The 23,759-nt window shown below is 51.9% G+C and overlaps 1 protein-coding gene across 1 annotated transcript in view; it reads right to left on the bottom strand.

The window, feature by feature from the left end:
* LOC109885032 (neuropilin-2) overlaps positions 1–23,391 on the bottom strand; it is a 331,344-nt gene extending 307,953 nt beyond the window's left edge. The window contains 1 exon segment of the mRNA XM_031801847.1: positions 22,800–23,391. Within this exon segment, the coding sequence (XP_031657707.1) occupies positions 22,800–22,872 (73 nt within the window). The 5' untranslated portion in view covers positions 22,873–23,391.
* Positions 23,392–23,759: the final 368 nt, after the last annotated feature.

Below are 23,759 nucleotides of genomic sequence, written 5' to 3'. Positions count from 1 at the left end.
ATCCTCCAGCTCCATCCCATCCTCCAGCTCCATCCCACCCTCCCATCCTCCAGCTCCATCCCATCCTCCCATCCTCCAGCTCCCTCCCTTCCTCCCATCCTCCAATCCCATCCCAATCTCCCATCCTCCAATCCCACCCCTTCCTCCCATCCTCCAATTCCCTCACATCCTCCAGCTCCCTCCTGTCCTCCAGCTCCCTCCCATCCTCCAGCTCCCTCACATCCTCCAACTCCCTCCCATCCTCCAGCTCACTTCCACCCTCCCATCCTCCTGCTCCATCCCATCCTTCAGCACCCTCCCATCCTCCAGCTCCATCCCATCCTCCAGCTCCATCCCACCCTCCCGTACTCCAAACTCCCTCACATCCTCTGGCTCCCTACCATCCTCCAGCTCCCTCTCATCCTCCAGCTCCATCCCATCCTCCAGTTCCATTCCATCCTCCAGCTCCCTCCCAACCTCCCATGCTCAAACACCCTCCCATCCTCCGGCTCCCTCCCATCCTCCCATCCTCCAGCTCCATCCCATCCTCCAGCTCCATCCCATCCTCCCATCCCCCAGTTCCCTCCCAACCTCCCATGCTCGAACTCCCCTCACATCCTCCAGCTCCATCCCATCCTCCAGCTCCCTCCCTTCCTCCCATCCTCCAACTCCCTCATATCCTCCAGCTCCCTCCCATCCTCCAACTCCCTCATATCCTCCAGCTCCCTCCCATTCTCCAGCTCCCTCCCATCCTTCAGCTCCCTCCCATCCTTCAGCTCCCTCCCATCCTTCAGCTCCCTCCAAACCTCCAGCTCCCTCCCATCCTCCAGCTCACTTCCACCCTCCATCCTCCTGCTCCATCCCATCCTTCAGCACCCTCCCATCCTCCAGCTCCATCCCATCCTCCAGCTCCATCCCCACCCTCCCATCCTCCAACTCCCTCACATCCTCCAGCTCCATCCCATCCTCCCATCCTCCAGCTCCCTCCCTTCCTCCCATCCTCCAATTCCCTCACATCCTCCAGCTCCCTCCCATACTCCAACTCCCTCTCATCCTCCAGCTCCATCCCATCCTCCAGCTCCATTCCATCCTCCAGCTCCCTCTCAACCTCCCATGCTCAAACACCCTCCCATCCTCCGGCTCCCTCCCATCCTCCCATCCTCCAGCTCCATCCCATCCTCCAGCTCCATCCCATCCTCCCATCCCCCAGTTCCCTCCCAACCTCCCATGCTCGAACTCCCTCACATCCTCCAGCTCCATCCCATCCTCCAGCTCCCTCCCTTCCTCCCATCCTCCAACTCCCTCATATCCTCCAGCTTCCTCCCATCCTCCAACTCCCTCCCATCCTCCAGCTCCCTCCCATCCTCCAGCTCTATTCCATCCTCCCATCCTCTTGCTCCATCCCATCCTCCAGCTCCCTCCCATCCTCCAGCTCCCTCCCATACTCCAACTCCCTCACATCCTCCAGCTCCATCCCATCCTCCAGCTCCCTCCCTTCCTCCCTTCCTCCAACTCCCTCATATCCTCCAGCTCCCTCCCATCCTCCAACTCCCTCCCATCCTCCAGCTCCCTCCCATCCTCCAGCTCTATTCCATCCTCCCATCCTCTTGCTCCATCCCATCCTCCAGCTCCCTCCTATCCTCCAGGTCTATCCCATCATCCAACTCCCTCACATCCTCCAACTCCCTCCCATCCTCCTATCCTCCAGTCCCCTCCCATCCTCCAACTCCCTCCCATTCTTCCATCCTCCAGCTCCCTCCCATCCTCCAGCTCCCTCCCATCCTCCAGCTCTATTCCATCTTCCAGCTCACTCCCACCCTCCCATCCTCCAACTCCCTCATATCCTCCAGCTCCCTCCCATCCTCCAGCTCCCTCCCATCCTCCAGCTCCCTTCCATCCTCACATCCTCCAACTCCCTCCCATCCTCCCATCCTCCAAATCCATTCCATCCTCCCATCCTCCAGCTCCCTCACATCCCCCCATCCTCCAGCTCCCTCCCATACTCCAACTCCATCACATCCTCCAGCTCCATCCCATCCTCCCATCCTCCAACTCCCTCCCATCCTCCAACTCTATTCCATCCTCCAGCTCCCTACCACCCTCCCACCCTCCAGCTCCCTCCCATCCTTCAGCTCTCTCCCATCCTCCAATTCCCTCCCATCCTCCAACGCCCCTCCCATCCTCATGCTCAATCCCATCCTCCAGCTCCCTCCCATCCTCCAGCTCACTCCCATCCTCCAGCTCTATTCAATCCTCCAGCTAAACTCCCATCCTCCAGCTCCCACCCACCCTCCCATCCTCTTGCTTCATCCCATCCTCCAGCTCTATCCCATCCTCCAACTCCCTCACATCCTCCAACTCCCTCCCATTCCCCCATCCTCCAGCTCCATCCTATCCTCCAGCTCCCTCACATCCTCCCATCCTCCAGCTCCCTCCCATCCTCCAACTCCCTCCCATCCTCCAGCTCCCTCCCACCCTCCCATCCTCTTGCTCCACCCCATCCTCCAGCTCCCTCCCATACTCCAACTCCATCACATCCTCCAGCTCCATCCCATCCTCCCATCCTCCAACTCCCTCCCATCCTCCAACTCTATTCCATCCTCCAGCTCCCTACCACCCTCCCACCCTCCAGCTCCCTCCCATCCTTCAGCTCTCTCCCATCCTCCAATTCCCTCACATCCTCCAACTCCCTCCCATCCTCATGCTCAATCCCATCCTCCAGCTCCCTCCCATCCTCCAGCTCACTCCCATCCTCCAGCTCTATTCAATCCTCCAGCTAAACTCCCATCCTCCAGCTCCCACCCACCCTCCCATCCTCTTGCTTCATCCCATCCTCCAGCTCTATCCCATCCTCCAACTCCCTCACATCCTCCAACTCCCTCCCATTCCCCCATCCTCCAGCTCCATCCTATCCTCCAGCTCCCTCACATCCTCCCATCCTCCAGCTCCCTCCCATCCTCCAACTCCCTCCCATCCTCCAGCTCCCTCCCACCCTCCCATCCTCTTGCTCCATCCCATCCTCCAGCTCCCTCCCATATTCCAACTCCCTCACATCCTCCAGCGCCATCCCTTCCTCCAATCCTCCAACTCCCTCATATCCTGCAGCTCCCCTCCCATCCTTCAGCTCCCTCCCATCCTCCAACTCCCTCCCATCCTCCAGCTCTATTCCATCCTCCAGCTCCCTCCCATCCTTCAGCTCCCCCCCATCCTCCCAGCTCTATCCCATCCTCCAGCTCACTCCCACCCTCCCATCCTCCTGCTCCATCCCATTCTTCAGCTCCCTCCCATCCTCCAGCTCCATCCCATCCTCCAGCTCCCTCCCATCCTCCAACTCCCTCCCATCCTCCAGCTCCATCCCATCCTCCCACCCTCCAGCTCCCTCCCATCCTTCAGCTCTCTCCCTTCAACTCCCTCCCATTCCCCCATCCTCCAGCTCCATCCTATCCTCCAGCTCCCTCACATCCTCCATCCTCCAGCTCCCTCCCATCCTCCAACTCCCTCCCATCCTCCAGCTCCCTCCCACCCTCCCATCCTCTTGCTCCATCCCATCCTCCAGCTCCCTCCCATATTCCAACTCCCTCACATCCTCCAGCGCCATCCCTTCCTCCAATCCTCCAACTCCCTCATATCCTCAAGCTCCCTCCCATCCTTCAGCTCCCTCCCATCCTCCAACTCCCTCCCATCCTCCAGCTCTATTCCATCCTCCAGCTCCCTCCCATCCTCCAACTCCCCCCCATCCTCCAACTCCCTCCCATCCTCCAGCTCTATTCCATCCTCCAGCTCCCTCCCATCCTCCAACTCCCCCCCATCCTCCAACTCCCTCCCATCCTCCAGCTCCCTCCCACCCTCCCATCCTCTTGCTCCATCCCATCCTCCAGCTCCCTCCCATATTCCAACTCCCTCACATCCTCCAGCGCCATCCCTTCCTCCAATCCTCCAACTCCCTCATATCCTCCAGCTCCCTCCCATCCTTCAGCTCCCTCCCATCCTCCAACTCCCTCCCATCCTCCAGCTCCCTCCCATATCCTCCAGCTCCCTCCCATCCTTCAGCTCCCTCCCATCCTCCAACTCCCTCCCATCCTCCAGCTCTATTCCATCCTCCAGTTCCCTCACATCCTCCAACTACCTCCCATCCTCCCATCCTCCAGCTCCATCCCATCCTCCAGCCTCCCTCCCATCCTCCAGCTCCCTCCCATCCTCCAACTCCCCCCCATCCTCCAGCTCTATTCCATCCTCCAACTCCCTCCCATCCTCCAGCTCTATTCCATCCTCCAGTTCCCTCACATCCTCCAACTACCTCCCATCCTCCCATCCTACAGCTCCATCCCATCCTCCAACTCCCTCCCATCCTCCAGCTCCCTCCCATCCTCCCACCCTCCAGCTCTATCCCATCCTCCAGCTCACTCCCACCCTCCCATCCTCCTGCTCCATCCCATTCTTCAGCTCCCTCCCATCCTCCAGCTCCATCCCATACTCCAGCTCCCTCCCATCCTCCAACTCCCTCCCATCCTCCAGCTCCCTCCCATCCTCCCACCCTCCAGCTCCCTCCCATCCTTCAGCTCTCTCCCATCCTCCAATTCCCTCACATCCTCCAACTACCTCCCATCCTCCCATCCTCCAGCTCCATCCTCCAGCTCCCTCCCATCCTCCAACTCCCTCCCATCCTCCAGCTCCCTCCCACCCTCCCATCCTCTTGCTCCATCCCATCCTCCAGCTCCCTCCCATCCTCCAGCTCCATCCCATCCTCCAGCTCCCTCCCATCCTCCAACTCCCTCCCATCCTCCAGCTCCCTCCCATATCCTCCAGCTCCCTCCCATCCTTCAGCTCCCCTCCCATCCTCCAACTCCCTCCCATCCTCCAGCTCTATTCCATCCTCCAGTTCCCTCACATCCTCCAACTACCTCCCATCCTCCCATCCTCCAGCTCCATCCCATCCTCCAGCTCCCTCCCATCCTCCAGCTCCCTCCCATCCTCCAACTCCCCCCCATCCTCCAGCTCTATTCCATCCTCCAGCCTCATTCCCACCGTCCCATCCCTCCTGTTCCATCCCATTCTTCAGCTCCCTCCCATCCTTCAGCTCTCTCCCATCCTCCAATTCCCTCCCATCCTCCAACTCCCTCCCATCCTCCCATCCTACAGCTCCATCCCATCCTCCAGCTCCCTCCCATCCTCCAACTCCCTCCCATCCTCCAGCTCCCTCCCCATCCTCCCACCCTCCAGCTCTATCCCATCCTCCAGCTCACTCCCACCCTCCCATCCTCCTGCTCCATCCCATTCTTCAGCTCCCTCCCATCCTCCAGCTCCATCCCATACTCCAGCTCCCTCCCATCCTCCAACTCCCTCCCCATCCTCCAGCTCCCTCCCATCCTCCCACCCTCCAGCTCCCTCCCATCCTTCAGCTCTCTCCCATCCTCCAATTCCCTCACATCCTCCAACTACCTCCCATCCTCCCATCCTCCAGCTCCATCCTCCAGCTCCCTCCCATCCTCCAACTCCCTCCCATCCTCCAGCTCCCTCCCACCCTCCCATCCTCTGCTCCATCCTCCAGCTCCATCCCATCCTCCAGCTCCCTCCCATCCTCCAACTCCCCTCCCATCCTCCAGCTCCCTCCCATCCTCCAGCTCTATTCCATCCTCCCATCCTCTTGCTCCATCCCATCCTCCAGCTCCCTCCTATCCTCCAGGTCTATCCCATCATCCAACTCCCTCACATCCTCCAACTCCCTCCCATCCTCCTATCCTCCAGTCCCCCTCCCATCCTCCAACTCCCTCCCATTCTTCCATCCTCCAGCTCACTCCCATCCTCCAGCTCCCTCCCATCCTCCAGCTCTATTCCATCTTCCAGCTCACTCCCACCCTCCCATCCTCCAACTCCCTCATATCCTCCAGCTCCCTCCCATCCTCCAGCTCCCTCCCATCCTCCAGCTCCCTTCCATCCTCACATCCTCCAACTCCCTCCCATCCTCCCATCCTCCAAATCCATTCCATCCTCCCATCCTCCAGCTCCCTCACATCCCCCCATCCTCCAGCTCCCTCCCATACTCCAACTCCATCACATCCTCCAGCTCCATCCCATCCTCCAGCTCCCTCACATCCCCCCATCCTCCAGCTCCCTCCCATACTCCAACTCTATTCCATCCTCCAGCTCCCTACCACCCTCCCACCCTCCAGCTCCCTCCCATCCTTCAGCTCTCTCCCATCCTCCAATTCCCTCACATCCTCCAACGCCCTCCCCATCCTCATGCTCAATCCCATCCTCCAGCTCCCTCCCATCCTCCAGCTCACTCCCATCCTCCAGCTCTATTCAATCCTCCAGCTAAACTCCCATCCTCCAGCTCCCACCCACCCTCCCATCCTCTTGCTTCATCCCATCCTCCAGCTCTATCCCATCCTCCAACTCCCTCACATCCTCCAACTCCCTCCCATTCCCCCATCCTCCAGCTCCATCCTATCCTCCAGCTCCCTCACATCCTCCCATCCTCCAGCTCCCTCCCATCCTCCAACTCCGTCCCATCCTCCAGCTCCCTCCCCACCCTCCCATCCTCTTGCTCCACCCCATCCTCCAGCTCCCTCCCATACTCCCAACTCCATCACATCCTCCAGCTCCATCCCATCCTCCCATCCTCCAACTCCCTCCCATCCTCCAACTCTATTCCATCCTCCAGCTCCCTACCACCCTCCCACCCTCCAGCTCCCTCCCATCCTTCAGCTCTCTCCCATCCTCCCAATTCCCTCACATCTCCAACTCCCTCCCATCCTCATGCTCAATCCCATCCTCCAGCTCCCTCCCATCCTCCAGCTCACTCCCATCCTCCAGCTCTATTCAATCCTCCAGCTAAACTCCCATCCTCCAGCTCCCACCCACCCTCCCATCCTCTTGCTTCATCCCATCCTCCAGCTCTATCCCATCCTCCAACTCCCTCACATCCTCCAACTCCCTCCCATTCCCCCCATCCTCCAGCTCCATCCTATCCTCCAGCTCCTCACATCCTCCCATCCTCCAGCTCCCTCCCATCCTTCAACTCCCTCCATCCTCCAGCTCCCTCCCACCCTCCCATCCTCTTGCTCCATCCCATCCTCCAGCTCCCTCCCATATTCCAACTCCCTCACATCCTCCAGCGCCATCCCTTCCTCCAATCCTCCAACTCCCTCATATCCTCCAGCTCCCTCCCATCCTTCAGCTCCCTCCCATCCTCCAACTCCCTCCCATCCTCCAGCTCTATTCCATCCTCCAGCTCCCTCCCATCCTTCAGCTCCCCCCCATCCTCCAGCTCTATCCATCCTCCAGCTCACTCCCACCCTCCCATCCCCCTGCTCCATCCCATTCTTCAGCTCCCTCCCATCCTCCAGCTCCATCCCATCCTCCAGCTCCCTCCCATCCTCCAACTCCCTCCCATCCTCCAGCTCCATCCCATCCTCCCACCCTCCAGCTCCCTCCCATCCTTCAGCTCTCTCCCTTCAACTCCCTCCCATTCCCCCATCCTCCAGCTCCATCCTATCCTCCAGCTCCCTCACATCCTCCATCCTCCAGCTCCCTCCCATCCTCCAACTCCCTCCCATCCTCCAGCTCCCTCCCACCCTCCCATCCTCTTGCTCCATCCCATCCTCCAGCTCCCTCCCATATTCCAACTCCCTCACATCCTCCAGCGCCATCCCTTCCTCCAATCCTCCAACTCCCTCATATCCTCCAGCTCCCTCCCATCCTTCAGCTCCCTCCCATCCTCCAACTCCCTCCCATCCTCCAGCTCTATTCCATCCTCCAGCTCCCTCCCATCCTCCAACTCCCCCCCATCCTCCAACTCCCTCCCATCCTCCAGCTCTATTCCATCCTCCAGCTCCCTCCCATCCTCCAACTCCCCCCCATCCTCCAACTCCCTCCCATCCTCCAGCTCCCTCCCACCCTCCCATCCTCTTGCTCCATCCCATCCTCCAGCTCCCTCCCACCCTCCAGCTCCCTCCCATCCTTCAGCTCTCTCCCATCCTCCAATTCCCTCACATCCTCCAACTACCTCCCATCCTCCCATCCTCCAGCTCCATCCTCCAGCTCCCTCCCATCCTCCAACTCCCTCCCATCCTCCAGCTCCCTCCCACCCTCCCATCCTCTTGCTCCATCCCATCCTCCAGCTCCCTCCCATCCTCCAGCTCCATCCCATCCTCCAGCTCCCCTCCCATCCTCCAACTCCCTCCCATCCTCCAGCTCCCTCCCATCCTCCAGCTCTATTCCATCCTCCCATCCTCTTGCTCCATCCCATCCTCCAGCTCCCTCCTATCCTCCAGGTCTATCCCATCATCCAACTCCCTCACATCCTCCAACTCCCTCCCATCCTCCTATCCTCCAGTCCCCTCCCATCCTCCAACTCCCTCCCATTCTTCCATCCTCCAGCTCACTCCCATCCTCCAGCTCCCTCCCATCCTCCAGCTCTATTCCATCTTCCAGCTCACCTCCCACCCTCCCATCCTCCAACTCCCTCATATCCTCCAGCTCCCTCCCATCCTCCAGCTCCCTCCCATCCTCCAGCTCCCTTCCATCCTCACATCCTCCAACTCCCTCCCATCCTCCCATCCTCCAAATCCATTCCATCCTCCCATCCTCCAGCTCCCTCACATCCCCCCATCCTCCAGCTCCCTCCCATACTCCAACATCCATCACATCCTCCAGCTCCATCCCATCCTCCAGCTCCCTCCTCCATCCTCCACTCCCTCCCATCCTCCAACTCTATTCCATCCTCCAGCTCCCTACCACGCTCCCACCCTCCAGCTCCCTCCCATCCTTCAGCTCTCTCCTCTCCATCCTCTCAATTCCCTCACAATCCTCCAACTCCCTCCCATCCTCATGCTCAATCCCATCCCTCCAGCTCCCTCCCATCCTCCAGCCCACTCCCATCCTCCAGCTCTATTCAATCCTCCAGCTCACTCCCATCCTCCAGCTCCCACCCACCCTCCCATCCTCTTGCTTCATCCCATCCTCCAGCTCTATCCCATCCTCCAACTCCCTCACATCCTCCAACTCCCTCCCATTCCCCCCATCCTCCAGCTCCATCCTATCCTCCAGCTCCCTCACAATCCTCCCATCCTCCAGCTCCCCTCCCATCCTCCAACTCCCCTCCCATCCTACAGCTCCCTCCCACCCTCTCCATCCTCTTGCTCCATCCCATCCTCCAGCTCCCTCCCATATTCCAACTCCCTCACATCCTCCAGCGCCATCCCTTCCTCCCATCCTCCAACTCCCTCATATCCTCCAAGCTCCCTCCCATCCTTCAGCTTCCCTCCCATCCTCCAACTCCTCCCATCCTCCAGCTCTATTCCATCCTCCAGCTCCCTCCCATCCTCCAACTCCCCCCCATCCTCCAGCTCTATCCCATCCTCCAGCTCACTCCCACCCTCCCATCCTCCTGCTCCATCCCATTCTTCAGCTCCCTCCCATCCTCCAGCTCCATCCCATCCTCCAGCTCCCTCCCATCCTCCAACTCCCCTCCCATCCTCCAGCTCCCTCCCATCCTCCCACCCTTCAGCTCCCTCCCATCCTTCAGCTCTCTCCCATCCTCCAATTCCCTCACATCCTCCAACTACCTCCCATCCTCCCATCCTCCAGCTCCATCCCATCCTCCAGCTCCCTCCCATCCTCCAGCTCCCTCCCATCCTCCAACTCCCCCCCATCCTCCAGCTCTATTCCATCCTCCAGCTCACGCCCACCGTCCATCCTCCTGTTCCATCCCATTCTTCAGCTCCCTCCCATCCTTCAGCNGAGGAGAGGAGGAGAGAGGAGAGGAGAGGAGAGGAGAGGAGAGGAGAGGAGAGGAGAGGGATGAGGAGAGGAGAGGAGAGGAGAGGAGAGGAGAGGAGAGGAGAGCATGGCACCAAGCAGAGTGGTAGAGAGAGGGGAATAATCTGGCTGCTGAACAGAGCAGCTGAGAGGTGGCTTCATGATTTATAGTCTTTGTTGCTCCAGGAGTTTATCCATCTTCTCACTCTGCCACATGCTTCCCAATGCCATCACACACACATTCACACAGTGTGTGTGTGTGTGTGTGTGGTGTGTGTGTGTGTGGTGTGTGTGTGTGTGTGTGTGTGTGTGTTGTGTGTGTGTGTGTGTGTGGTGTGTGTGTGTGTGTGTGTGTGTGTGTGTGTGGTGTGTGTGTGTGTGTGTGTGTGTGTGTTATCATCAAGCCTTCTGCTATTTATTCTTCTGCCTCAATCTAACCTCAGATAAGACCCGAACACTCTTAGAGAACAACCATCATATACCCATTAATCACAAGATATCCAGTTAGATTATTCACAAGATACCCATTTAGATTATTCACAAGATACCCAGTTAGATTATTCACAAGATACCCAGTTAGATTATTCACAAGATACCCAGTTATGTTATTCACAAGATACCCAGTTATATTATTCACAAGATACCCAGTTATATTATTCACAAGATACCCAGTTAGATTATTCACAAGATACCCAGTTATGTTATTCACAAGATATCCAGTTATATTATTCACAAGATACCCAGTTAGATTATTCACAAGATACCCAGTTAGATTATTCACAAGATACCCAGTTATGTTATTCACAAGATACCCAGTTATATTATTCACAAGATACCCAGTATATTATTCACAAGATACCCAGTTAGATTATTCACAAGATACCCAGTTATATTATTCACAAGAGAGACAGACAGGGAGCTGGTGAGGAGAGAGACAGACAGGGAGCCTGGTGAGGAGAGAGACAGACAGGGGAGAGAGGCAGACAGGGAGCCTGGTGAGGAGAGAGACAGGCAGGGAGGGAGACAGACAGGGAGCCTGGTGAGGAGAGAGACAGACAGGAGCCTGGTGAGGAGAGAGACAGGCAGGGAGGGAGACAGACAGGGAGCCTGTTGAGGAGAGAGACAGACAGGGGAGAGAGACAGACAGGGAGCCTGGTGAGGAGAGAGACAGGCAGGGGGGAGACAGACAGGGAGCCTGGTGAGGAGAGAGACAGACAGGAGCCTGGTGAGGAGAGAGACAGACAGGGAGCCTGGTGAGGAGAGAGACAGACAGGGAGCCTGGTGAGGAGAGAGACAGATGGGAGACTGGTGAGGAGAGAGACAGATAGGGAGCCTGGTGAGGAGAAGGACAGACAGGGAGCCTGATGAGGAGAGAGACAGACAGGGAGCCTGGTGAGGAGAGAGACAGATAGGGAGCCTGGTGAGGAGAGAGACAGATAGGGGAGAGAGGCAGACAGGGAGCCTGGTGAGGAGAGAGACAGGCAGGGAGGGAGACAGACAGGGAGCCTGGTGAGGAGAGAGACAGACAGGAGCCTGGTGAGGAGAGAGACAGGCAGGGAGGGAGACAGACAGGGAGCCTGGTGAGGAGAGAGACAGACAGGGGAGAGAGACAGACAGGGAGCCTGGTGAGGAGAGAGACAGGCAGGGGGGAGACAGACAGGGAGCCTGGTGAGGAGAGAGACAGACAGGAGCCTGGTGAGGAGAGAGACAGACAGGAGCCTGGTGAGGAGAGAGACAGACAGGGAGCCTGGTGAGGAGAGAGACAGATGGGAGACTGGTGAGGAGAGAGACAGATAGGGAGCCTGGTGAGGAGAAGGACAGACAGGGAGCCTGATGAGGAGAGAGACAGACAGGGAGCCTGGTGAGGAGAGAGACAGATAGGGAGCCTGGTGAGGAGAGAGACAGATAGGGGAGGAGGCAGACAGGGAGCCTGGTGAGGAGAGAGACAGGCAGGGAGGGAGACAGACAGGGAGCCTGGTGAGGAGAGAGACAGACAGGAGCCTGGTGAGGAGAGAGACAGGCAGGGAGGGAGACAGACAGGGAGCCTGGTGAGGAGAGAGACAGACAGGGGAGAGAGACAGACAGGGAGCCTGGTGAGGAGAGAGACAGGCAGGGGGGAGACAGACAGGGAGCCTGGTGAGGAGAGAGACAGACAGGAGCCTGGTGAGGAGAGAGACAGACAGGAGCCTGGTGAGGAGAGAGACAGACAGGGAGCCTGGTGAGGAGAGAGACAGACAGGGAGCCTGGTGAGGAGAGAGACAGATGGGAGACTGGTGAGGAGAGAGACAGATAGGGAGCCTGGTGAGGAGAAGGACAGACAGGGAGCCTGATGAGGAGAGAGACAGACAGGGAGCCTGGTGAGGAGAGAGACAGATAGGGAGCCTGGTGAGGAGAGAGACAGATAGGGAGCCTGGTGAGGAGAAGGACAGACAGGAGCCTGGTGAGGAGAGAGACAGACAGGAGCCTGGTGAGGAGAGAGACAGACAGGAGCCTGGTGTCGAGAGAGACAGACAGGGAGCCTGGTGAGGAGAGAGACAGACAGGGAGCCTGGTGAGGAGAGAGACAGACAGGGAGCCTGGTGAGGAGAGAGACAGATGGGAGACTGGTGAGGAGAGAGACAGATAGGGAGCCTGGTGAGGAGAAGGACAGACATGGAGCCTGATGAGGAGAGAGACAGACAGGAGCCTGGTGAGGAGAGAGACAGACAGGAGACTGGTGACGAGAGAGATAGACAGGGAGCCTGGTGAGGAGAGAGACAGATGGGAGACTGGTGAGGAGAGAGACAGACAGGAGACTGGTGAGGAGAGAGACAGACAGGGAGCCTGGTGAGGAGAGAGACAGACAGGGAGCCTGGTGAGGAGAGAGACAGATGGGAGACTGGTGAGGAGAGAGACAGACAGGGAGACTGGTGAGGAGAGAGACAGACAGGGAGCCTGGTGAGGAGAGAGACAGACAGGGAGCCTGGTGAGGAGAGAGACAGACAGACAGGGAGCCTGGTGAGGAGAGAGACACACAGGAGCCTGGTGAGGAGAGAGAGAGACAGACAGGGAGCCTGGTGAGGAGAGAGAGAGACAGACAGGCGAGAGAGACAGACGGGAGACTGGTGAGGAGAGAGACAGACAGGGAGCCTGGTGAGGAGAGAGACAGATAGGGAGCCTGGTGAGGAGAGAGACAGATAGGGAGCTTGGTGAGGAGAAGGACAGACAGGGAGCCTGATGAGGAGAGAGACAGACAGGAGCCTGGTGAGGAGAGAGACAGACAGGGGAGAGAGACAGACAGGGAGCCTGGTGAGGAGAGAGACAGGCAGGGAGGGAGACAGACAGGGAGCCTGGTGAGGAGAGAGACAGACAGGGAGCCTGGTGAGGAGAGAGACAGACAGGGAGCCTGGTGAGGAGAGAGACAGACAGGAGCCTGGTGAGGAGAGAGACAGACAGGAGCCTGGTGAGGAGAGAGACAGATAGGGAGCCTGATGAGGAGAGAGACAGACAGGAGCCTGGTGAGGAGAGAGACAGACAGGGAGGGAGAAAGGGAGGCCTGATGAGAGGTGAACAGAGGTGTGTTTGTGTCTCCTGTAGACAGACGTATAATCAACAGCAGCATCAGGCACTACAAACCCCTTTCATCCACCCTCCTCTCCCACCCACCATCCGTTTTCCAAGCCTCCTGCGATCAGAAGTAGTGATGTTGTCCCTTTAGCAGCAGAAACAAATACTGTCTCCTGTCCACCGCTGTCTGCTAGCTAACTTCCTGCAGGTTTGTGGTTTATTCATTCTGTACATGATCACAACATGCCCCTTCATAAATAAGAGTAAATGGTGATAAGCACACACACATAAGCGTTCACACACACACACACACACACATAAGCGTTCACACACACACACATAAGCATGCACACACACACATAAGCATGCACACACACACACACACACACATAAGCGTTCACACACACACATAAGCATGCACACACACACATAAGCCTGCACACACACACACACACACACACACACACACACACACACACACACACACACATAAGCCTGCACACACACACACACACATAGGCATGCACACACACAGTCTAAACAAGAGTAAACGGTGCTAAGCAGCCAAGTGGGAATGAAAATACAGAATCAAATACATTATTTATCCTCTTACTCTCGCTATGGTATGTTCTGACTCCCCCATCCTGATAACTCTATGGTATGTTCTGACTCCCCCATCCTGGTAACTCTATGGTATGTTCTGACTCTCTCATCCTGGTAACTCTATGGTATGTTCTGACTCCCCCATCCTGATAACTCTATGGTATGTTCTGACTCCCCCATCCTGATAACTCTATGGTATGTTCTGACTCTCCCATCCTGATAACTCTATGGAATGTTCTGACTCCCCCATCCTGGTAACTCTATGGTATGTTCTGACTCTCATCCTGATAACTCTATGGTATGTTCTGACTCCCCCATCCTGGTAACTCTATGGTATGTTCTGACTCTCATCCTGATCACATGTTCTGACTCTCCCATCCTGATCACATGTTCTGACTCTCTCATCCTGATCACATGTTCCGACTCTCTCATCCTGATCACATGTTCTGACTCTCCCATCCTTGTATATCTATGGTATGTTCTGACTCTCTCATCCTGATCACATGTTCTGACTCCCCCATCCTGGTAACTCTATGGTATGTTCTGACTCTCATCCTGATAACTCTATGGTATGTTCTGACTCCCCCATCCTGGTAACTCTATGGTATGTTCTGACTCCCCCATCCTGATAACTCTATGGTATGTTCTGACTCCCCCATCCTGATAACTCTATGGTATGTTCTGACACCCCCATCCTGATAACTCTACGGTATGTTCTGACTCTCATCCTGATAACTCTATGGTATGTTCTGACTCCCCCATCCTGATAACTCTATGGTATGATCTGACTCTCATCCTGATAACTCTATGGTTGTTCTGACTCTCCCATCCTGATAACTCTATGGTATGTTCTGACTCCCTCATCCTGATAACTCTATGGTATGTTCTGACTCTCATCCTGATAACTCTATGGTATGTTCTGACTCCCATCCTGATAACTCTATGGTATGTTCTGACTCCCCCATCCTGATTACTCTATGGTATGTTCTGACTCCCCCATCCTGGTAACTCTATGGTATGTTCTGACTCTCTCATCATGATAACTCTATGGTATGTTCTGACTCTCATCCTGATCACATGTTCTGACTCTCCCATCCTGATCACATGTTCTGACTCTCTCATCCTGATCACATGTTCCGACTCTCTCATCCTGATCACATGTTCTGACTCTCTCATCCTGATCACATGTTCTGACTCTCCCATCCTTGTATATCTATGGTATGTTCTGACTCTCTCATCCTGATCACATGTTCTGACTCCCCCATCCTGGTAACTCTATGGTATATTCTGACTCTCTCATCCTGATAACTCTATGGTATGTTCTGACTCTCATCCTGATAACTCTATGGTATGTTCTGACTCCCCCATCCTGGTAACTCTATGGTATGATCTGACTCTCATCCTGATAACTCTATGGTTGTTCTGACTCTCCCATCCTGATAACTCTATGGTATGTTCTGACTCCCTCATCCTGATAACTATATGGTATGTTCTGACTCTCATCCTGATAACTCTATGGTATGTTCTGACTCCCATCCTGATAACTCTATGGTATGTTCTGACTCCCCCATCCTGATTACTCTATGGTATGTTCTGACTCCCCCATCCTGTTAACTCTATGGTATGTTCTGACTCTCTCATCATGATAACTCTATGGTATGTTCTGACTCTCATCCTGATCACATGTTCTGACTCTCCCATCCTGATCACATGTTCTGACTCTCTCATCCTGATCACATGTTCCGACTCTCTCATCCTGATCACATGTTCTGACTCTCTCATCCTGATCACATGTTCTGACTCTCCCATCCTTGTATATCTATGGTATGTTCTGACTCTCATCCTGATAACTCTATGGTATGTTCTGACTCCCCCATCCTGGTAACTCTATGGTATGTTCTGACTCCCCCATCCTGATAACTCTATGGTATGTTCTGACTCCCCCATCCTGATAACTCTATGGTATGTTCTGACACCCCCATCCTGATAACTCTACGGTATGTTCTGACTCTCATCCTGATAACTCTATGGTATGTTCTGACTCCCCCATCCTGATAACTCTATGGTATGATCTGACTCTCATCCTGATAACTCTATGGTTGTTCTGACTCTCCCATCCTGATAACTCTATGGTATGTTCTGACTCCCTCATCCTGATAACTCTATGGTATGTTCTGACTCCCATCCTGATAACTATATGGTATGTTCTGACTCCCCCATCCTGATAACTCTATGGTATGTTCTGACTCCCCCATCCTTGTAACTCTATGGTATGTTCTGACTCTCTCATCCTGATAACTATATGGTATGTTCTGACTCCCCCATCCTGATAACTCTATGGTATGTTCTGACTCCCCCATCCTGGTAACTATATGGTATGTTCTGACTCCCCCATCCTGATAACTCTATGGTATGTTCTGACTCTCTCATCCTGATCACATGTTCTGACTCCCATCCTGATAACTCTATGGTATGTTCTGACTCCATGATTTTTCAGAAAGTCGGGGTGGTGGGGAGAGTATCACATCGGAGACGGTTGTGTGTCCGTCTGTCCTCAGTAAGCTGTAGTCTGTCTTTCCTCTGCCCGTTGCCCAGCAACCATGAAATGTGCTGAGCCTCTCCCATTCTCTCTCTTATGTATCAGATAGTATGATGAGGCAGGTAGGCCCCTCTCTCTCTGATGTATCAGATAGTATGATGAAGCAGGTAGGCCCCTCCCTCTCTCTCTCTGATGTATCAGATAGTATGATGAAGCAGGTAGGCCCCTCCCTCTCTCTCTCTGATGTATCAGATAGTATGATGAAGCAGGTAGGCCCCTCCCTCTCTCTCTCTGATGTATCAGATAGTATGATGAGGCAGGTAGGCCCCTCCCTCTCTCTCTCTGATGTATCAGATAGTATGATGATGCAGGTAGGCCCCTCCCTCTCTGATGTATCAGATAGTATGATGAGGCAGGTAGGCCCCTCCCCCTCTCTCTCTGATGTATCAGATAGTATGATGATGCAGGTAGGCCCCTCCCTCTCTGATGTATCAGATAGTAAGATGAGGCAGGTAGGCCCCTCCCTCTCTGATGTATCAGATAGTATGATGAAGCAGGTAGGCCCCTCCCTCTCCCTCTCTGATGTATCAGATAGTAAGATGAGGCAGGTGTAACAAAAAAAACTTAACACACAACCAACCACATCCCCTCATCACAGTCTGTCTGTAACACACACACACACACCATAACACACACCCAACCACATCCCCTCATCACAGTCTGTCTGTAACACACACACACACCATAACACACACCATAACAGAGTGATTTGGGGGGTTGTGACCCTAGCCAGGGTGAGGTGGGGGGTCGTGAGCCTAGCCAGGGTGAGGTGGGGGGGTCATGACCCTAGCCAGAGTGAGGTGGGGGGTCGTGACCCTAGCCAGGGTGAGGTGGGGGGTCGTGAGCCTAGCCAGGGTGAGGTGGGGGGGTCATGACCCGAGCCAGGGTGAGGTGGGGGTCGTGACCCTAGCCAGGGTGAGGTGGGGGGTCATGACCCTAGCCAGGGTGAGGTGCGGGGGGGGTCGTGACCCGAGCCAGGGTGAGTTGGGGGGTTCGTGACCCTAGCCAGGGTGAGTTGGGGGGTCATGACCCTAGCCAGAGTGAGGTGGGGGTCGTGAGCCTAGCCAGGGTGAGGTGGGGGGTTGTGACCCTAGCCAGGGTGAGGTGGTGGGTCGTGACCCTAGCCAGGGTGAGGTGGGGGGGTCGTGACCCTAACCAAGTGCCTTATTTTAAACCACTGTGGAAAACTACAAAGAAGATCTGAGAGCCAGAGAGACAAAGAGGTCCCAAAACGCATCCATGTTGAGGAAAGGATTTTATGGGGAAGAGAGGAAAGGGTAATCACCTTCTTCCTCTTTCAGGAGGACAAACAACACAATGTACTACCCAGCTAACCAGAACTAGGATACAATCAAATGACTTTTAAATAGATTTTATACCACTGTGTACAAGAGAAAGGATAAAATCTCTGGTAATCAAATCAAGGAGAGACATCTGCTAATGTAAAGTGTGAAAACAAACGCGTTAAGTTATTAAGAGAGGATAAATTCTCTCCATGACCAGAACAACAACATTCTCCTCTCAAACTGTTGAACATTAAGTAGTGAGCCCACACACAAACACACACACACACACAGAGAGAAATGCATTCCCATGGTGCAGCTGTTCAGTTCTAGTAAACACCGAACTTGGACCATGAGTAGGCAGACAGATAGAACACCACATAACATACCAAGCCTCTACACGTGACGCAGCCAGACAAGCCAACGTAGAAAACACTGGATTATAATCCTGTAGAAAACACTGGATTATAATCCTGTAGAAGACACTGGATTATAATCCTGTAGAAAACACTGGATTATAATCCTGTAGATGACACTGGATTATAATCCTGTAGAAGACACTGGATTATAATCCTGTAGATGACACTGGATTATAATCCTGTAGAAAACACTGGATTATAATCCTGTAGAAGACACTGGATTATAATCCTGTAGATGACACTGGATTATAATCCTGTAAAAGGCACTGGATTATAATCCTGTAGATGACACAGGATTATAATCCTGTAGAAGACACTGTATTATAATCCTGTAGAAAACACTGGATTATAATCCTGTAGAAGACACTGGATTATAATCCTGTAGAAAACACTGGATTATAATCCTGTAAAAGGCACTGGATTATAATCCTGTAGAAGACACTGGATTATAATCCTGTAGAAGACACTGGATTATAATCCTGTAGAAAACACTGGATTATAATCCTGTAGAAGACACTGGATTATAATCCTGTAGAAAACACTCGATTATAATCCTGTAGAAGACACTGGATTATAATCCTGTAGAAAACACTGGATTATAATCCTGTAGAAGACACTGGATTATAATCCTGTAGAAAACACTGGATTATAATCCTGTAGAAAACACTGGATTATAATCCTGTAGAAAACACTGGATTATAATCCTGTAGATAACACTGGATTATAATCCTGTAGAAAACACTGGATTATAATCCTGTAGAAGACACTGGATTATAATCCTGTAGATGACACTGGATTATAATCCTGTAAAAGGCACTGACTGATTAATTTTTGTTTATTTTATTGAACCTTTCTTTAACTAGTCAGTTAAGAACAGATTCTTATTTACAATGATGGCCTACCAGAAGGCAAAAGGCCTCCTGCGGGGGACGGGGCCTGGGATTAAATATATAAACATTTAAATATAGGACAAAACACACATCACGACAAGACAGACATCACAACACTACATAAAGAGAGACCTAAGACGACAACATAGCAAGGCAGCAACACATGACAACGCAGCATGGTAGCAACACATGACAACGCAGCATGGTAGCAACACATGACAACGCAGCATGGTAGCAGAACAGCATGACAACAAAATGGTAGCAACACAACATAACAACAACATGGTAGCAACACAAGATGGGAGCAACACAACATAACAACAACATGGTAGCAACACAACATGGCATCAGCACAACATGGTACAAACATTATTAGGCACAGACAACAGGACAAAGGTCAAGAAGGTAGAGATAACAACACATCACACAAAGCAGACACAACTGTCAGTAAGAGTGTCCATGATTGAGTCTTTGAATGAAGAGATGGAGATTAAACTGCCCAGTTTGAGTGTTTGTTGCAGCTCGTTCCAGTCGCTTGCTGCAGTGAACTGAAAAGGGGTACGACCCAGGGATGTTTTTACCTTGGGGACCTTTAACAGAATGTGACTGGCAGAATGGGTGTTGTATGTGGAGGACGAGGGCTGCAGTAGATATCTCAGATAGGGGGAGTGAGGCCTAAGAGGGTTTTATAAATAAGCATCAACCAGTGGGTCTTGCGACGGGTATACAGAGATGACCAGTTTACAGAGGAGTATAGAGTGCAGTGATGTGTCCTATAAGGAGCATTGGTGGCAAATCTGATGGCCGAGTGGTAAAGGACATCTAGCCGCCCGAGAGCACCCTTAGCTGCCGGTCTATAAATGATGTCTCTGTAAGAATGTGTTCTTAACTGACTTGCCTGGTTAAATAAAGGTAAAATAAAATAAAATAAATAAATCTAGCATGGGTAGGATGGTCATCTGAATCAGGGTTAGTTTGGCAGCCGAGGTGAAAGAGGAGCGATTACGATAGAGGAAACCAAGTCTAGATTTAACCTTAGCCTGCAGCTTTGATATGTGCTGAGAGAAGGACAATGTACCATCTAGCCATACTCCCAAGTACGTGTATGTGTTGACTACCTCAAGCTCTAAACCCTCAGAGGTAGTAATCACACAGGTGGGGAGAGGGGCATTCTTCTTACCAAACCACATGACCTTTGTTTTGGAGGTGTTCAGAACAAGGTTTAGGACAGAGAAAGCTTGTTGGACACTAAGAAAGCTTTGTTGTAGAGCATTTAACACAAAATCCAGGGAGGGACCAGCTGAGTATAAGACTGTATCATCTGCATGTAAATGGATGAGAGAGCTTCCTACTGCCTGAACTATGTAGGAAGCTCTCTCTGTCTGTAGTTCTGTAATTGACTAGCAGTAGCCAATCATTGTTTCCACTTCCATAGTGAGAGGATATGTCAACTGATCATTAGCAAAAGGTTTATTTACCCATATGAGATACCCTGGCTGAATCAGAGAGAACGCCTCTCTCTCTCTTTCTCTCTCTCTCTTTCCCTTTCTCTCTCTCTCTCTCTCTCTCTCTCTCTCTTTCTCTCTCTCTCTTTCCCTTTCTCTCTCTCTCTCTCTTTCTCTCTCTCTCTCTCTGTCTCTCTCTCTTTCTCTCTCTCTGTCTCTCTCACACACACACACACACACACACACACACACACACACACACACACACACACACACACACACACACACACACACACACACACACACACACACACAGCATTCAGTCTCGTCAAGTTGTTTAATTTGTCTAGCTCTTCATATCGGTATAAATTAAGGAAGGAGAGCAGCACACCAGGCTAAACTAATGGTTTTCTTCCCAGAAAGAGCTACTGATATCTGGCTACTGTTCCAGATGCCCTGAGGCGTCACACTGATTTAGTTCAAAGCCGTTCCTCTTGAAAATAAGGTAATAGCTTAACGGTAGGGTTATATACCTTCCAACACCCCTGGTAAAGAAAATGTTTCTCCAAACATGATGAATGGATTATGATGGATAAAATGTGTGTGTTATTACCATGTTATTACTATGATATAAAGGTCAATTCATTATAAAGTGTATCTAATGGAAAAAGATAAGATAGTGAAGTATTTTAATAACTGTAGCATGATCAACATTGCATTGTGTTATTATAATGTTATTACTATTGTACGATATATGGTCAATGTACTAACTATATATATATTAATTTGGTTTTAGCGCAAAAATATATATATATACCTTTGAAATATGTTTGAGATTATTTAGAAAACAACATGTCATTCGATTTTGAAGAGACGGGATCCGTGAAATCCAATAGACAAGAAAAAACAGAAGTCTTCCTCACAAATGTTTAGGCTGCTTAGTTTTCAGGGTCTGTCTACACCGTCCCTGTCATGGAGCTCAACACCGTACTAATCTCTGTCAAGGTACTCCAGCCTCTACATTCGGCTCTCAAGAGAAACATTGAACATAAAGTCGATCCGTTTCAAATGGCCAAAAAAAACAAGCACCGGTTCAAGTGAAAGGCTGACTACCTTCACGCAACTTTAAAGACGTTTTCTTCCCGCTGTAGGCTACGTCGTGAAACAGACGCAAATCATGTTCTGATTTCCTAGAAACAAACTATCATTTGACAGCAATCAATTGAAACAATGCCTACGCATTTTAGCCACAAGCTATATGGATTGTTAGGAGATAAAACAGGCTCCCGAGGGGTAACGCTGTAGCAAGCCTATACATGATTATGATAAATAACATAGGAATCATGTCAATATTGGAAACATAAACCATTAGGTTTACACTAAACAGACTGGAATAAATTACATTTAAAGTGAACATCTAAACACAAATCATTAGACCAAGACAGTCAAATTAAATATATAATCAATATATAATCAATATATAATCAAAGGTTAATCTGACGATTAAGAACGTGTTGGATTTGTATTATCCTACTAAATTATAACAAAGCTTGTTTGTGTAGATTGGCCTCTATGTCAAGCTAACCCGTTGACTGTTCGTATCTAAACACTCACAGTGAACATTTAGAATTTCAACAGACGCCCTGATGATACCAGAACACAATACATTGTTTCTAAATCCCTCACTACACTAAAACATTTGTATTATAATCTCAGTGAAATATTGGCCATATTGCTATTGTAGGTGAAACGTTATTTCACTTTTTTTTTTAAATCGTAAGACTTCCAGCAGCCCCGACTCCCCCCAGAGAACTAAACCGGCTCCCGATGACGCCCGCGGCGCTAGGAATTACCTTCCCTAAAGAGAACTGCCGCGGCGGTCTCTACGCACGTCGAGTCCCGCTGACAGTTCCAACGTTTAAAACACACAACAGATTCTGTCACTACATGTCGTTGAGTAATTGACTGTCTGTGAGGTATAAAAACCTCATTTTGAACTTGATAAATTAAAACATATGCTGAAAGACCGAACGAGATTTCAATCAATATCTAAATAAAATAGGAAAGACTAGTTCGGGAAGACTAGACTAGGGAAAACCACTGTTCTCTTCTTATTTTCCGAAGGCTTTATAAGGAAATATAATGATGTATTTATAATGGGCAATATTTTGCTGAAGCAAAGCGGTTCAAAGTCATATTTCAAATGCACATAACCCAATTGTGAGAACAGCCGTTGTAGGGCTGCGAACGGACTCGCTCCATAAAAACACGTACCTTCTTCACCGATAACTACTTGTGGTAAGCAAACCGCCAGTAAACATCCACACAGCCACGTTAATATATCCATGTTGCTGGGTGAAGTTTTAGTCTCCCGATCTTGGAGAGAAGAACTCGCAGTAAAAGTCCTCCTCGTACCTTTCCAAACTGTTTTCTCCACTCACGCGTCTCCACCAAGAAAGGGTCTAGGGTCTGTCTGTGGTCGGGGTTCTCCACAACGGCGATTTCCACCTTATTTTGTTTCCTCTTTTTAAAAAAAGTAATATTTTTCCCAGGTTATTTCAATTCAATAATTGAATAGATTCAAAACCATTCTACCCCGCCACAAGAATTTTTTTTAAATAGAACATAAATATCACCCAGAGGATCTTCTATTCCAACGAAATAAAGCACTAGACAAAATGCAGCTAAAACTAAATCATCTGTATGAATTCAGAAGGTCCGTAGCGGTTTTAGTCCACTGATTTGACGCGTTCCGTGAGCTCATATATGAAGTGAGTTGTTTTTCTTTTTGGCTGCCTCGAAATCCAGTGACAACATATGTCCTTATCTTTCCTTTGACTTTCTCCCTCCGGTACATTTACTTGTCCAAAACACCCCCCCACCCACCCGCCCCCCCACCCCCCAAAAAATAATCACAATCTAAACGAAACAGTCCAACTGTCCAAGGCTAGTGCGTAAAACCGTTCTTCCATACAGCACTCATCAAAAACGTTATTTTTTTGCCGTTAGAAACACCCTTTATTCTATAATCTATAAGTAACACTCTACTCTGTCTCTCCCGCGGTCCCCGCTCGTAGCTCCTTCCTCTACTCTGTCTCTCCCGCGGTCCCCGCTCGTAGCTCCTTCCTCTACTCTGTCTCTCCCGCAGTCCCCGCTCGTAGCTCCTTCCTCTACTCTGTCTCTCCCGCGGTCCCCGCTCGTAGCTCCTTCCTCTACTCTGCTCGGAGTATTCTG

The sequence above is a fragment of the Oncorhynchus kisutch genome, linkage group LG2 (assembly GCF_002021735.2).
Source record: "Oncorhynchus kisutch isolate 150728-3 linkage group LG2, Okis_V2, whole genome shotgun sequence".
Lineage (NCBI taxonomy): Eukaryota > Metazoa > Chordata > Actinopteri > Salmoniformes > Salmonidae > Oncorhynchus > Oncorhynchus kisutch.
This window is presented reverse-complemented; position numbering and strand designations above follow the sequence as displayed.